At 35.6% G+C, this 16,197-nt stretch overlaps 1 protein-coding gene across 1 annotated transcript in view; it reads right to left on the bottom strand.

The window, feature by feature from the left end:
• Positions 1-613: 613 nt before the first annotated feature.
• The window catches only part of ITGA1 (integrin subunit alpha 1), a 78,366-nt gene continuing 62,782 nt past the window's right edge, over positions 614-16,197 (bottom strand). Inside the window, exons 21-30 of the mRNA XM_082783749.1 lie at positions 15,528-15,608; positions 13,545-13,621; positions 12,591-12,680; positions 11,294-11,396; positions 10,239-10,352; positions 8,471-8,575; positions 7,685-7,789; positions 6,888-6,980; positions 5,430-5,546; positions 614-4,681 (exon numbers count right to left, since the gene is read on the bottom strand). Coding sequence (XP_082639875.1) covers positions 4,637-4,681; positions 5,430-5,546; positions 6,888-6,980; positions 7,685-7,789; positions 8,471-8,575; positions 10,239-10,352; positions 11,294-11,396; positions 12,591-12,680; positions 13,545-13,621; positions 15,528-15,608 — 930 coding nt within the window. The 3' untranslated portion in view covers positions 614-4,636. The remainder of the gene's footprint in view (positions 4,682-5,429; positions 5,547-6,887; positions 6,981-7,684; positions 7,790-8,470; positions 8,576-10,238; positions 10,353-11,293; positions 11,397-12,590; positions 12,681-13,544; positions 13,622-15,527; positions 15,609-16,197) is intronic.

The raw sequence follows: 16,197 nt of genomic DNA, 5'->3' as shown, positions 1-16,197 counted from the left end.
GGTCTTATAAAAAGGACGGAGAAGGACTCTTTACTCAGGTAGATAATAATAGGACAAGGGGGAATGGTCTTAAACCAGAAGAGGATAGACTAGGCATTAGGAGGAAATTCTTCACTGTAGGAAGGTGGTGAGGCACAAGTTGCCCAGAGAAGCTGTGGATGCCCCATCCCTGGAGGTGTTCCAAACCAGGCTGGATGGGGCCCTGAGTAACCTGATGTAGTAGGTGGCTTCCCTGCCTATGACAAGGGGGTTGGAGTTAGATGATCTTTAAGGTCCCTTCCAACCTGAGCCATTCTATGATTCTATGAGGACTGAATGTATCTTCAGCTTTTTTTGTATATAATGTCATGAAACCAAATCTGTCAGAAATTCTTACTGTCCTTTGAAAAATTTTTAAATGCGGCTACAAGCACAATCCATGGCCATACAATGCATGGCAACCTTCTGAACAATTGACAGAATTCAAGATTTCCTTGATTTTATGCTGGGCAAGGATGTTTAGTTCTGTAATAGCTTTCTATTGACAAGTAGACAGGCTTAGGTAGTTTTTAGGTACTGGAATGTCTTTATATGTATCTTATACCATTGAAAGTCAAACAAACTACAAAGTACATACACTAGATTTTTATTTTATTTTATTTATTAATCAATAAAGCACATGGAATAACTTTACAGGAAAAACTGTGCAGAATGCTGTGATTTCTTTCTTTAACAAAAAATTCCATCTGATTCCCGGTAAGAGGCATAATTAACAGAGGTATACTCTCATTCTCTTGCTCTGCTTTTATTTATTTATTGTTTGAATTGCATCATCTATACAGAACTTAATCCAGGAAAATAAAATAATTAGACAATGTGGAATTCATTAGATAAGCCTGATCCGAAGTCCAGCCTCTTTTTCCCACATGAGAAGATGAAAACCCTTGGCTCCAGTTGGTAGATTCCCCTGACACAAGCCCTGAAGAAGAGGTACATTGTGCCTGAAGGAACTCAGCACAGGCAGTGTACTACTGATCTCAGGCATAGGCTCAGGAAAAGTGGCTGGTATCTGTGGCAAGGGCTCGAGATACAGACCGAGAATGACAGTAGCATAAGCAGCAGCTCAGGGAGATTGCTCTAATGTAGATGCTGTCTGCCAAGTCTTGTAAAATCATATAGGGAACTGACAACCTCTAGAACAGCCTCAGATTGAAGCAGGAGCAATGGTTTAAAGCTTTGCTATGCTATAGAAACATAGATTCTCCATTACCTTGCTCTAACATTAGCTACTTCAGTGCTGAAATTAGGAACAGACCCGGGCCAGATTTCTTCCATTGCTTAAGCTCAGGTTATACACCCAATTCATTACATTTTTTGTATGGGCTTTTATTTGAATAACAAAAATGTTTATCTTGCTAGTAGTTAGAATCACATTACAAGCCTAATGTGCCTTTTTATAGGAATAAAACAGATTACATGCTTTATTGATATTTTTGGTGCCTGCTAAATTTCAATGAGATGTTCCTGATGTTTGAAATAGTGATTTCAGTAGGCTTTTCTGCTGTGAGAAGCAGTAAAAGTGAGAAGCAGTAAAAATACTGCTCTTGCAGTGCTGTGGAAAGATTCTATGTATAAAAATAGTGATTTCACTAATGTAGCCTGTGTAAGAGTAATGTGCTACAGTGGTATCCCCTTTACATACTTATATTTTAAATAGATATTATAATTAAGCTTCTGATAATAGGTCAAATGTGAAAAGGGAGAAAGCATCATGAGAAACAGAATAGCAGTGTGGTTATAAGAAGCTTCCTACTGTTTTTACAGTGCAAAGCAAGGCTAAAAAGAATGGGACAACAATCTCAAACATACTTTGTATTGATAAAATACGTATTTTTGTGTACAAGTTAGGGAAACAGACTGTTCTATTGACTTATATTTTAAAACAGGCTGGTGCTTTAAAATAAGACATGAAATATCATCAGAAAAAGTACAAAGCTTTGTTTATCAGATTACCATAACTAAAAAGTGAAACAAACAAAAGGTATGCTGCATAAAAATGATGTGTGACTTGAATTAACTTAGAGTGATTAATTTTATGAAGCCAGGAAAAATGACCTAATGGTTAACAAACTGGGTGAATAATAATAAATACAAGTATTTCCTTTACTACCATAGACTGTATGTGTGCATAGGTGAGTCACAACTTTTTCATAATTGTTCCTCCACAAAACCATATTAGGATAATAGCATTGTTATGTCTTTACAGAGATACTATAAGGAAAAAACAAAACAAAACAAAATATAAACACACTTTTAATTCTAAGACATTCAGATTTTGTGCTGACGCATGCCATTTAATTCCTCCAAACAAATTGGCAAAATTATACTTAAAAGATAAAAAATAAAACTTGCATCTCACACTGACTGAAAACACCGTTGGAAATATTAATTTATCATCTTTGTTCAACAGCCGGATTTTTGCATTCCTCTGAGGACAATTTAAATCACGTGATAAATGAAGCAGTGATCCTACCTACAACAATTCTGCCTTATTTTTTGCTTCCACTGAAGCTTCTACTCTGTGCTCAGAACCAGGGCAGCACATCTTGTATCCACTGGGGTCAGGCATGCTTGTAAGCACGCAGCTGAGCCCATCAGGTAAGCCCACTGACTCTGTGGCTCTCCCAGGCTCCTCACAGTGCTCCTGCAGAATGCTTTGCCCTCTCCTCTGAGTCTTGCTGCTTTCAGCAGAACATTTGTTATGAAACAATCACCTTTCCCACAGGCAGAAGGAGAAGTTACAAACACATTCAAAGGTAATCCTACTTGATGCATTAACATAAATCTCAGCCTTTCCCAATAACTACTCTCTAATTTAGGAACTAAATAGAAGGTACTTAAGAGTGACAGCATCTTTTAAACAATGAAGCACCTTCTGGCACATTTCCAGAGTTATACTTGCCAGCATGTTCAACCCAAACTATGGTCTCTTAAAGAAGAAAAAAAGTCTTCACTAAATGTATTAAAAGAATAAAAAGATCGTTATAAAATATATTATTGCTTTCTAAGCTGTTACTATAAAGTCAGTAGAGCGTATCTGATAAAATAAAACCTTTTGAAAACTGCAATGATTTTTTTTTTTTTCATTCCAATGAAATTTGTACCAACAAGAGGAACAAATTATCCTGGTTTCCTTGGCAAGGCAAAGGCATTTCCACAAATGAGGACATCTTACAGAAGTGCTCTTCAACATTTTCTGATCTATTGGCAATCAATATTGAGTCACATCATGCTGAGACAACATTGCACTTTGCCTGCAGGCCTCCATTTTCTTGTTAGTTTTGTGTGACTGCAAGTAAAGTAGGAAGCTCTTATGGACAATGTATAGCCAAGAGCTGCAGAGAGAAATACTTGTAGAAGGAAAACAAATGTGTGAAAGAAGAAAGGAGGAAGTTTCCTGTTAAGCTGAGTAGTCTAAATAGGTTTAAAGAAATCTTTTGCTATCTACAGTTCAGTGTATTCTTATATAAATTTTTAATCCTTATCACAAAATAAACATCATTTGTTAAGTGCTTATTTAGTATAGAAATTCTTCATTAATTTTTAAATTCCCAAGTAACAAAGATGAGGTGTGACTTACACTACTAGAAGAAGCTTGCCAGTGCTAAATTTATCTGTGCTCTTTTGTTAATTATTATTTTGTACACATTAAACTCATTGGATTAAATAGCTACACAACAACTGTACAGTGACAGTTTATGAAGCACCCTCCTGGCTACTCCAAGATATACAGCAAGAGTCAAACTTTCAGGGTACCTCTAAACATTTTCTGCATAAATACGGACATTTCAATCTGCAGACACAATTGTGCCTCTGCTTATTTGTGTACAGTGTGCAATTAGTAGGGCTTGAATGTTTTGTGCATACATTTCTAGGTCTGCCAAAAATCTGTTTGAACTTCAAACAGTTACATGATTTAATGGATCTATCTTTACTGGTCCTCTTGAAAATAAAAATTTCTTTCCTGGAGTTTCCTGGGTTCTAGTGGACATGCTAAAATAGTTGAAAGAGAAGTCCAAGGAATTTCAGTGATTCCTTGCAGAACACCCAAAGTTCTGCAGGTGTTTCTATCTTCTGAATTTTCATTACCTCAGTTGCCATATAATATTTGGTGCATTCTCAAAGTTTGAATCTTCTGCTTTGCGAACTGACAGCCCATAAAATGGAGAAAATTTTGAATATAACACTTTTTCCCTTTGAAAATCATAAGTTGATAAAAACAGTGGGACTACTACATACAAACTGACTTGTTGCATAATGTGGGATGAAAAAGGATTCCACATGTATATGCATATAAAAATATGATTAGGCGCTTTTCGTATTAAAAACCTTAGCATCTTTGAACTCAGTTACTCTCCAAAAATGAGTAACACTTGAAAGTATGTCCTTGAGTATCACAAAATGACATAAGGCTGTTTATTCTTTCTTTGCATCATTCACCTGTGCACTTGATTTGCTTGCTTGATGTTCTGCTGTCTTTTAAATGCACCAGAGTTTAGAAAACATTGTAGCCCTTGCATATATACCTAAGTTTTTAATTTTACAGTCACATTTTTGAGGCAGACCTGAAGAAATCTTTTTTTTTTTTTTTTTTTCCTCATTTTTCCATTTTCTTCTTTAGAGGTCTCTTGAAAAATCCAGCCTGCAGGAGAGAAAAATGCGAATAAAGAACTACTCAAAGCACACAACTCAAAGCACATTGGTAGAATTCATACTCTAAATTCTTGTTACTACTTCACACTTGCAGTGCAGTAAAAAGTCATTTAATATTTTATCAGTGAAGTACAACCCTTTAGGTTTTCCTTTCCAGGAAAATATACAATGAGTGATTGCTGAATCATTGTTATTCTCACATAATGTCAAAGACTAAAATGCTTAATAATAGTTGGTCTTCAGTTGAATAAATAATAATTTATGCTTGTCAATTTTTTTCAAGGCATAATGAATGTTGAAATATATACATATATATAAACTGTAGCTTAAATATAACTTGAATATTTAGCTTGGAAAAGAGTGCCCACTTGTGGCAATACTTACACCACAGTCCTAGCATTCCTTGTACAAAGAGAACACTTGGCCACATCCAGCCAAAGCTAAAGCAAAAAACCTTATGGCTCTAAAATCTCTATTTAATTTTATTTCCATCACATTGTTATGTATACAACACTACAGGCTTTAATCAGAAAGCATAGCATGTCACACTTCGGAAGAATGTGGTGTTATTAGTTATTTTGTTGTTTCTACAAGATTTCATTCTTCCTATTGGCTAATATTAATGTCCATGAGGTTCTAGTTATAGAACATGACACAGAATTTATGTATATTTCTTTATTATATGTATATTTATGTATATTTCTTTATTTTCATGAAGAGACGAATGTGCAGCTTACCTTCCACAAAGCAAATATAAGCAGTGCAAGAATTAAGAGTCCAGCGAAGATACTGAGGAGGATAACCCATAAGGGGACTGAACCAGGTGGGAGTTCTTTCGAAATCTTAATCATGGTCTACAAAGTGTTCAGAATGTAAGCAATAAATGACATTCTAAAATAATAAATAATTCTAAAATAACAACAAAGCAGCATGACTTTTATTAGTAAACACTGATTTTCCAGGGTCTCGCTTTGTGAGGAATGGTCCTGCTATTAGTCAGTAGTGATTTTTATGAAGAACTCAGAACCAAAAATATGGGTAGTTAAAATGAATGTTAAGGAGTTTGTTCAGTATATTCTTCATCACTCAATGCCTGCCTCCCTGAAAGATGACAGTGATTAGCAAGCTTAGTATAAAAGGCTGTGGGGACACTAATTTAATTTTAAAGAAGGCTTAGCTAGTGTAAACTGAACTGAAATATGGAACATTCAAATTTTAAATGGAAGTGATGATATAGTGAATTTGAATTATTTTAACTTAAGAGTTTATTAAAGAGACGACTTCATAGTTCAAAAACATTAAAGATACAGATGCAAACACAGATATTCAACTTGAAATTATGAAATTATCTACAAGCCTCTCACCTCTGTTTTTGCCCTGGATTGTATTTCAACCTGTCACTTAAAAGACATGCCTGGATATAGTATCATTTAATAGTTGACTTGTGAGATCTGCATTCCAAAAATATTTTGCACAAGATCTAATTCTCATTGTATGTTATTTTGCTATGAATTGAGGGATATTAACAGTAATAACACATAATAACATTTAAAAATGTACACTGTAGTAAATAAACCCCTGCATGTACAAGTCATCACAAAAAAGCAGTGCATTAGCCACTATAAACCTCTTGGAATTTCTCTTGGAATAGAATGTATTCAAGGATAAATAGCAAATCAAGAGAAATTGAAGACATTTATTTCTTTTTATATCTGATATCTTTGCTATAGCATTACATACAAGTTCTTGTTAATAGCCCATGAATAAACAACTATAGATTTTAATAGCAACTCATTAGTGAAATGTTGTTTCAGATGTAGCATACAAGAAAATAACCATGAAAATTTCTGGAAAATAAAAGATACTGTTTCAAATATATGTCTTGGTTAATGGAGTGGAAAGAAATAATAAATAAATCAATAATAAAGAAAATACATGTACAATGTACAAAGTAGGATCACTTGACCAAGGACAGCTTTTTTACCCAGGTACATTGGTGGGTTAACAGAATTTCAGTATAATTAGCTGTCTAATTCTGACATTTTCTACTGTAATGTGAAATCACTTACTTGTATTTAGAGTAGGATAGTAAACTACAACAAATAGTGATTGATTCACTAGAAATGAATGACTGAATAATTCAGTAGCAGAATAAATCCTATGAAGAGTAAATCCATGAATTATCATGTTATTACCTCTAGTTTTTGGTGGTCATTTCTCAAAATCAGTGATGAGTTTTCACTCCTAAGTAAGGCTTTCACAACAAGGGTTAAACTGTGAATAGTTGCCTGGAAGAAGAAAGAAATGTCAATGGTTTGTATTAGGTATCTTGAAGCAGAAAGTTTTGCAGAAATGAGAAGGCTAAGAGCAAAACATAAAGCTAAAGTTTTGGGAGTGATGTTGAAAAGGTCTGTGTATGAAAGTCAGCAAAGCAGCTTGTGCATGACACCTTCAGCATGCACATCACTGTTTGCAGGATCAGAGATTTCAAAGAAATACTGCTTAATCCTGGAATAGTACTTTGGCCACAGGGACAGATTCAGGCTTTCTAAAATTCTCCTGTATCTCCTATCTTGTCCTGTTATTTTTCATAGAAAGACAAGACACAAACCAGGAGCTCAACTCAGTATCATATAGTATTCTAGACCTGTGAGGTCTTTCCAGTTAAAAACTTAAAAAATATATGTTTCTATATATCCCTTTTTATATCTGCTGAATTATAATTTGTGGATGGTTAACCAACTAATAAAAAAGACCATTGATACAGAATAAGTAAGGGTTGTCTTTCTAATGTGTTTTAAATTTCATGCTAAGTATTACAAAGATAATAAAAGAGATCAAAATTAATTTTGCAGAAATATAAAAAAAGCAAGATTAACAATTCAAAATAACAGAGAACCATGCAGAGTTAAAAAATATTTAAGATGTAAGTTCAAGAAACATTAAAGAGAGTGGCTTAAGATTTTCAAACTTCCAGATGAGATTTACTTACTTGAATGATGGTAGGCTTCCACACTCTCAATGAAACATTCACTTGTGATATGTCAGATGGGACCAGGGCACAGTTAATAGATGCACAGCTGTATGTATCACAGTCCTGTTTAAAAGTCAACAGTGTGAATTAACAGTAACAGATTTTTCACATTATTAAAGTAAAACCAGTTAAGCTCATTATGTATGCAAATCATAGTCTTGCTGTGATATCAGTCCAAGTTTAGTATAAATTACTAGGGCTTTTTGTGCAAAAACTACACTGCAGTAGGCAATTAATTGAGATATTCATGCTGTGGTAGAACAGTCCCAGTTTTTGCAGTCCCTTAGCCTTGAGGAATCTTGGTTTCTGTAGCTATGCAACAAAAGGCATCATTAGAGTTACCTAAACAAGGCACAGCCTGTAACTGCAGGAAGTTTTCTGCCAATACACCTATGTCTTCTCTACAGTGTTTCTTAAACTTTTCTCTTTGTGGAAAGATGAATCTTCCAAGCAAGGCAGGAGAACTTAGGTATCTGTATATAGATCTAATAGATATATATCTAATACAGAAGGTGAGATTTACTCAGCTGTCAGAAGTACTGCTGAACTAAAAAAACAAGCAAACACGAGTTCAGTTCTGCATACAGTTATATAGCTGGAAATAATTAAAGATACCTTTTATGGCTATCAAACTGATTTTCCATAGGATGCAGTGTAAGAGAAGATTTTGTATGTTAATTGTAGAAATACTTAGCTCAAACACCTGGATCTAGGATGAATTACATATACTATTAGTAGGCTTACCATAATTGTATCCTTTGTAGGTTCTTTTATTTTTGGCAACACAAACGGTTTTCCAGAGCTGATTTTTAAGGGATCTACAGGGTAACTAGTTCGGCAGATGGTATTCTGTTAGCAGAAAAAGAAAAGAAAAGAAATCTTATTGCTCGAATATTCAACATGTTACTAATAAAAGCTCTTGGAAACAAGCCAACTTTAAAAATATTTATTGTTTATTTTTTTTAAATGTAAAAAATAATAATATTTAGTAACATCAACTAACTGTACCAAGCAGATAAATGCAATAAAACTTCATACTGCAAGAGTGCTGAAGAGCAAGTTCAGATGGTATAGGTACTGAAGTATCATTAAGCAAACAACAAATGAGCTTTTTATGAGATAATTTAACCTAAGCTCTATCCAGCTACTTAAACATCTGTAGAAGCAAACAAGAACTTCGTACAAGTTGACCGCCTTGAGTTCAATAGCCAACCGGCAAGAGTTGGCTATTATGGGAACGAAATAGCTTTTGCACGGGGAACCACAGCTCCTCTGCTTTAGCAAGCGGACAGGTTAACTGCAGTTTTCAGGAGCTCCTGTTATGCTGCCAAGGGAGGAGGGAAAGGTGCTGTGGTACTACTGGCCTTTCATGGCTCCTTCAAAGGCAACTGAGAAATCCTTTTTCCTTTACAGGGAAGAGAGGTGAGCTTTCTCTTCCTTTTTTTTTTTTTTTTTTTTTTTTTTTTTTTTTTTTCCAGTCCAGGATATTTACTTTCTGATTACAATGAAGATGGATTGCAATCCCCAGCAGTGTACTTTGGCACACCACTATCACTAGGGTGTAGCTAACAGTAAATGAATTATACCCATAGAAAAATGCAGATCTGTGAATGTGTGTGTAAGCTCAGGTCAAATGTGGTCGCTGGTTAGAATGGGTGAAGAAATTTAAAAAGTCAGAACTTCCTTGCATTCTAAGCATGAAATATTTTGATTTTGTTTTGTTTTAAAGTGAACCTTGAACTTTCATTTGGACCTTTCATTCATCTTGTTTTTCAGTATACCTCACACCTAAGTGAAATATTTGGGAAGAGGTGTGGTTCCAAAGGAAAAGATGAAAATGAAAAAAAAAAAAAAGTGGGTTCACTTAGTGCTCAGCCATCCAATTATTGATATAGCTCTAGTTTTATTGTTTTGCTGTAATTGTGATATTCTCCAGCTGCTCTGGAGGAGTGAAACAGAAAAACTAATCACCCTCAAATACAGTGAAGAGCATTGGAAAGGTGTGACCTATTACCCCTTCAGGATGTCACAGCTCCCCAGACAAGGAAGAATCCAGAGGGTTGCTAGCACCGGGGAACAGATATACAGGAAAGCTAATTTCAGTAACAGAAAGAAGAGGATTGTACAGGAGACTGAGCTCTAGATTCAAATAGCAGGGCTACAGCATTATCAGTAAGCGCTGCTAATAACGGAGATAATCAGCAGCTCAGAAAAGAGTCCTGTCCCTCATATCTCAAGCTGGACTCCTAATAACATGGCAATGTATCATATTAAAAATATTATATTCCAATTATTGTTCAAAGTTGCTTTAAACTTGCTAATTTGCTTTTAAGAAAATTTGCATTTCTGTCTTCCTGTGAACACCACAAACATTAAAAACACCACCATCTTGCCTTTTAGACTACAAGCAACAACTACTTTGAAGTAATACAAAACCCAAAATGTTTGCAGCTCTTTACACTAAAAAGTTTAAAAGTTACGATAATAATAAAAATACAAACTGTTAGCTTACTTGGGAATGTGACAATGCAGTAAGGTAGAGAAGAGTGTTCTTAGCAGATGTTACATCGGGAAATAGTATTTGCAGTGTAAGGTTTGGCATTGGGAAGTGTTCACCTTTTTCAATCTATAAGAAACAAGAAAAATGTTTTGATTAGTATTTTCCTTACTTTATTGGTATTTAATTACCCTTTTTTCCTTCTCTATATTTTTTTCTGTCTTTTTTTTGTTGAACATTTTTAAGTCTGTCACAAAAAAAGTGGTATGATGAACTCTTACTTTTTCCCCCTTCTTACCACTCAGGTAAACTGCTTGCAGAGATAAGTTATGCTTATGAGATCATAAAGGGTATGCTCTGCAACCAGCTCTCTTACGTATTCAGAGAACACATATTTTGAAAAGAGATGAACAATATCTAAAAAACATACACAAAACCCCTCAGGATTACTGGATTTAAAATTTTAGACTAAAAGAAGTAGTCAGGTCAAACACTGTAGGTGGGATAAAAAATATAATAATTTTTGCCTTTGCTGCTTAGTGAGAGCAAGAACAATGGGCTTTTCCCATTTTTTATAGAAGTTGGTTCAGAGACTTTTGTCTTCTGTGTATGGGACTCTTGTTCAGCTTTGGATTTGGAAACAACGGTGCCCTCAGTTAAACTAAATTTGGTCCTACTGCAATTTGAGGTTGGGCTTCTACTCCATTACATATCTTTCCCAAGTGATTTTGGATTGTATTCATTCCATTGTGAAGAAAGTGTTCTTGGAGTATGCCATATGCCTTTTTTTCAGAGCTGACCGGATTTTGGAAATATCTGTTCTAAACTGTAATGGATGTAGGGCAAGTTCTCATTTATTAGCATATGCAGCAGCTATAAAACCCACTGGAATTACTCCACAGGATATGGACCACTCTGAGACCCTCTGACTCACTTTATTCTACAGCAAGCAAGAAAAAAACTGTTAAACAATGTACAAGGTTTAACATATTGCATAAAATGAAACTACTTAAGTAACATTGATTGATTCAAACTAAATGAAAAAATATATGGTTTTAATTGTGTCTTACCCTATAATGCAGAGTAACTTCATCCCCAATCTGCTCTGTTGTGTTAATAGCAGTAGGGATGGTATCATTTGCAGCAATTATAACATGGTGTTCTTTGGAAACACTGCAGATTTAAAAACAAAAACAATAAGAACAAAACTTCATAAAAACTGTAGTGAGTGAATTATTTTTGCTAAGCGCACTTCTGCTTCTACTAATTTTCTGAAAAGTGTTCACTTTTTATCGTGTACATTTCAAATGCTGTGTTCAATTAAAACAAGGAAATGAGTAAATATTGCCTGTGCAGTTCCTTATTCTAAGAACTGAACACTTGAAATGCATCCAAAATGAACTTACACACGCACACCATGCCCTGTAATTCTACTGGTAGTATTTATGACGTTTTTCAGGGATGGAATTTAACTGAATTTAACTGGAATTTAACAGGGATGAAATTTAGCTGGGGTAGTTTAATCTGGAGAAGAGGAGGCTCTGGGGAGACCTTATTGCTCTCTACAATGGCCTGAAAGGAAATTGCAGGGAGCTGGAAGTCAGCCTCTTCTTGCAGATAACTAGCAACAGGACTAGAGGACATGGCCTCAAGTTGTACCAGCGGAGGTTTAGATTGGAAATTGGAAGAAATTTCTTCTCAGAAAGACTAGTCAGGCATTGGAATGGGTTGCCCAGGGAGGTGATGGAGTCACCATCCCTGTGGGTGTTCAAGGAAAGTTTGGATGTGGTTTAGTGGGTGATATTGGTGGTAGGGCGTTGGTAAGACCAGATACTGTTGGAGGTCTTTTCCAGGCTTAATGATTCTATGATTCTATGAATTCCAGCTATTTCTGAAAGTACTGTATAAGACTTGCATTAAAGCTTATATCTGAACTGTTAGAAACAACTTTCTGTGAATCTAAAATTAAGGCTAATTTTCGAAGCTGGGGATCAGACACTATACCATGCAACATTACATTAATACAAAGTTGTGGCTGTCAGAAAGCTGAAAGTGTTTTCTTTGTTATGTACCTGAAATGCCTTTGAATGAATAGGGCAAAGTACAAGAATCAACAAAAGCTGCTGTTGTACTTGCAAGATGCAGACTGAATTTAAATAGATAAAAAGGAGTTGCAGCAAAACGGAGTCATTGTTATCCCTATCTTTTCCTATACCTGCTCTTTCAATGAAGCTTGTACTTCCTATTCATGAGAAGCTGTTGCTTGCAGATACTGAGTACAGCTTAAGAACAAAGCAATACTATATTGTCTTTGGACATTTGGCATTTACTATGTTAGCAAGCAGAAGTACAGAGAAGCATATGTACCTTACAAATATTAATCCTACTTCATATTTTACTGGAATTGTAACTTGTCCTCTGTTGTCACCCAAGGTCTCAGGTGGTTCTTCACTGTCACTAAAATAAAAACAACATATACAACTTATACCTCGATACTCATCTGCACATCTGACGGGATTACTAGGTGGCAAGGGATATGAAGAAATTGAAATACCTACAGTTCTGAGTATATCTTTCCAGTTAATTAAAAAATACCTGCATATTTCCAATTAATTACTATTACCCCAGCAAGGAGGCTGTGGGTGCACAAGAAGTTGGGAGGGACAGAACCAGGACAGCTGACCCAGACTGGCCAAAGGGGTGTCCCACACTGTGTAGTGGCCTGCTCAGCAATAAAAGGTGGGGGAAAAGATGGAGAAAGGGGGGACATTGGGAATGATGGCATTTGTCTTCCCAAGAAATCATTACACATTTTGAGACCTGCTTTCCAAGAAGTGGCCTGTTGTCAGGAAGCAGTGGATTCCTTGTTTTGCTTTGCTTGAATGTGTGGCTTTTGCTTTACCTCATAAACTGACCTTACTTCAACCCATGAGTTTTCTCACTCTTACCTTTCTGATTCTCAGCCCCATCCCACCTGGGAAGAGTGAGAGAGTGGCTGTGTGGCACTGAGCTGTCTGCCAGGGCTAAACCACAACAGCCTTGAGGGTTAGAACTTTTTACTTAGCATAGAATAAGGTTGCAAAAGAAGAAAACTACTGTGAATTCTGACTCATTTGTGACTTACAGGATCTAGAGACAAGCAGCAATTTGTTCAGTACACTAAGTCCTCGCTGGACAAAGTACATCTGCAAAACTGCCAGCTCTACAGACTGTTTAGCCACTTCTAAGTTTAGACATGTCATCCTTGATTTACCATGAAGCAGAAAGAGTAGAGTTTCCTAAATAAAATAAGAAGATAAACAAGCAACAATTGCAACTAACCTTGTTGCATATACATCAACAGTGGCATTTTCCAGAAGATATGATGCGTTGAATTGGAATGATATTTTGAAGGAAATCTGTTTGGAGAAATACATTGCACATTTTAAAAAGTCTTTTTTTTTTTTTTTTTTTTTTTACAGAAAAAGAATTAAAAATATAATAAGGTTTGGACTGATGAAAAATGAGGAAAACTTTGCTACTTTTATTTATGCAATCCTTATTAATATTTTAACCCTTTTCTATGAAGGAATCCACTTTTTTGAATTTGTCCAACAAAGAAAGAAAGAAGTTATCACTCATTAAACATGAGCATCAAATTTTTAGAGCTGAGAAGCCTTCATAAGTCTTAACACATAGTATATCAGAAATACAAAATGTATTGTTTTCTTAATGCAAAACAATTACTCCTGCAAGCAATTTATCAATTGGATATATTAGAGGAAGAAACACTTTTTTTTCTCCACTGAGGAAGAAACAAAGCATCAAAGCCTGGCAGTTGCAATGGAGGTGAGTGGCCTACAGAAGGCTTCTGGAAACTCACCTAATATATAATGAAACAACTAGAATTCTGAACAGAATTTACAGTGTAAATAAACGGGTACTAGGTCTCTCAAGAAATCCACACTCATTCTATCTAGGGCGAACCTAACACAATTTGGTGCCATATAAGATTTGAAAAGTCCCAAACAAGTCACACTGAATAGGGTAAATTTTTTATAAGAACCGAAGTTTTACTATTTGTCACAGTAAGGACTTTTGAGCTCAGACTTTTTTATTTTCTTTAATGGTTACAAATCTTTATTACAAAGTGATACAGGGAAAATTGTCTTAGATATTTCTTCATATTAAAAATAAAGACAGGAAGAGACTTTAAAAAGGAATGTATTAGGGATGCTGATCAGTGAATTGGAGATTAATTTTCAAATGTAAAGGAGGGAATGAAATTTATAGATTTAGGGATCTATAGCTACACACATACTGACAAAGAAAGAAGAAAAAATGAAAAAAAAATAGAAAATCTGGTGATGGAGTGTTGTGGGCACTGGCTTTAGATAGTATGCTCATTTGGCTTCAGGAAAATAACCACTCATTGACTTCCTGAAAGTTCCATGTACCTGTTCCAGCTTGTGTTTTGGAGGCAATGTAAGAGGACATCACTCCTGACCTTCCCTCTGTTGTGCATCTGTAGAACAGACCTGATAATGATAGGGGAACAGACGAGAAACTAACAGGAAAGAGTTTGTCTTGCTTTCTTGCAATATGGTATTTCTCAGATCAATATTAGACTACTTCAGTGAGGCTTAGATGTATATTTTAAAAGGCTAAGTTCAGCTAAAACTCCTTCTCTTTCCTAGCTGAAGATACAGACTCATCACTAGAGAGATTCAAACTGGTACTTGATTATAAGTGGACCGCTTGCTGGAAAAGCCTCTCGGTCTCCACTGAGCGGGGGTGAAACCTTGATGCTTAGCTTTGGCAGATCCAGGTTAGCATCTCCACATGCCAGCTTACTCTCTTTTCAAACAGCTGGTTACATTTTTTATATGAAATTACTGAAGTCATAGGCTCAAATCTGTGGAAAGTCACAGTGTCTGTTGTCTTAGTATATTTTCTATAACACATCCAAAACAATATCCTATGCATTTGGAGACAGATCCTTCTAGCTAGGTGTGCTCTTGCCTTCTGTTAGTGTCATTCATGGCAGTATGCACTTTTTACCTCCTCACATGCCACAGCTGCCTGTATAGGTACCAAAGATATTTTCATGTCTGACTCAGTGTACTTGCTATGCATCTCTGCCTTCTGATTTTGCCACAGAGAACAGTGCTATCAGAGAAATTCATGTTGAAGACAGCTTAGGAAATGTGCATAGACAGGTGTTTGGGTGAATGCATGACAAAAGAAATTCAGAAGTGATAGCAACTGGCCTGTATTTAGAATAACATGAAGCAAGGAAATTGTGCATGTGGGAGAAATTTTTACCTCTTCTGCAGTTTTTAGAAATGGATATCCCACTTTACAGGTGATGTTGTGATTAGATTCACAACTATCTTTCTGTATATCCTAAAAAACAAGAAAGTGAAATTATAACCATGTGCAAACTCCTAAATTTTGACTAAGCATCAAGGGGCTATAAAACATATATAGCATTGTCATTTTTCATTATTAAAATATCATCAGAGTCAAAGCCTTAACTGAGTTGTGACAGAATCAGGAGGACAAGTTCTGCAAAACAATTTCCATAAAGGAACATCTGCATCAATTATTTTCCATTATTGAACTTTAGTACTTATTATATAAAAGCTGGACATTACCCAAATTAGTCATGGGGTCTAATAGATCAACACGGATATAAGTACACAGATTTTACACATAATTTTGTAAATGTATTCTGAACTTAGCAATAAAAACGTCATTCAGCTGTCAGCTGCCTTCTCTCAGTGTGCAACATCTGGATTGCTGACTGAAAACAAACCTCTCAAATGATTTCCACCTGAGCTATGGTGAATTCATAGCTTCTACTGAGGAATGCAGAAGCAGATAGCTTGAAGATGCTATCTGAAGCTGTGATAAGGCAGGCAGTAATTATGCCTCCCTACCAAGACAGTGCAAAAGGAGAATTCTGGAGGCACAGGAGCCATTCTGATGAATA

This window comes from Aythya marila (assembly GCF_965140915.1).
Source record: "Aythya marila genome assembly, chromosome: Z".
NCBI lineage: Eukaryota > Metazoa > Chordata > Aves > Anseriformes > Anatidae > Aythya > Aythya marila.
This window is presented reverse-complemented; position numbering and strand designations above follow the sequence as displayed.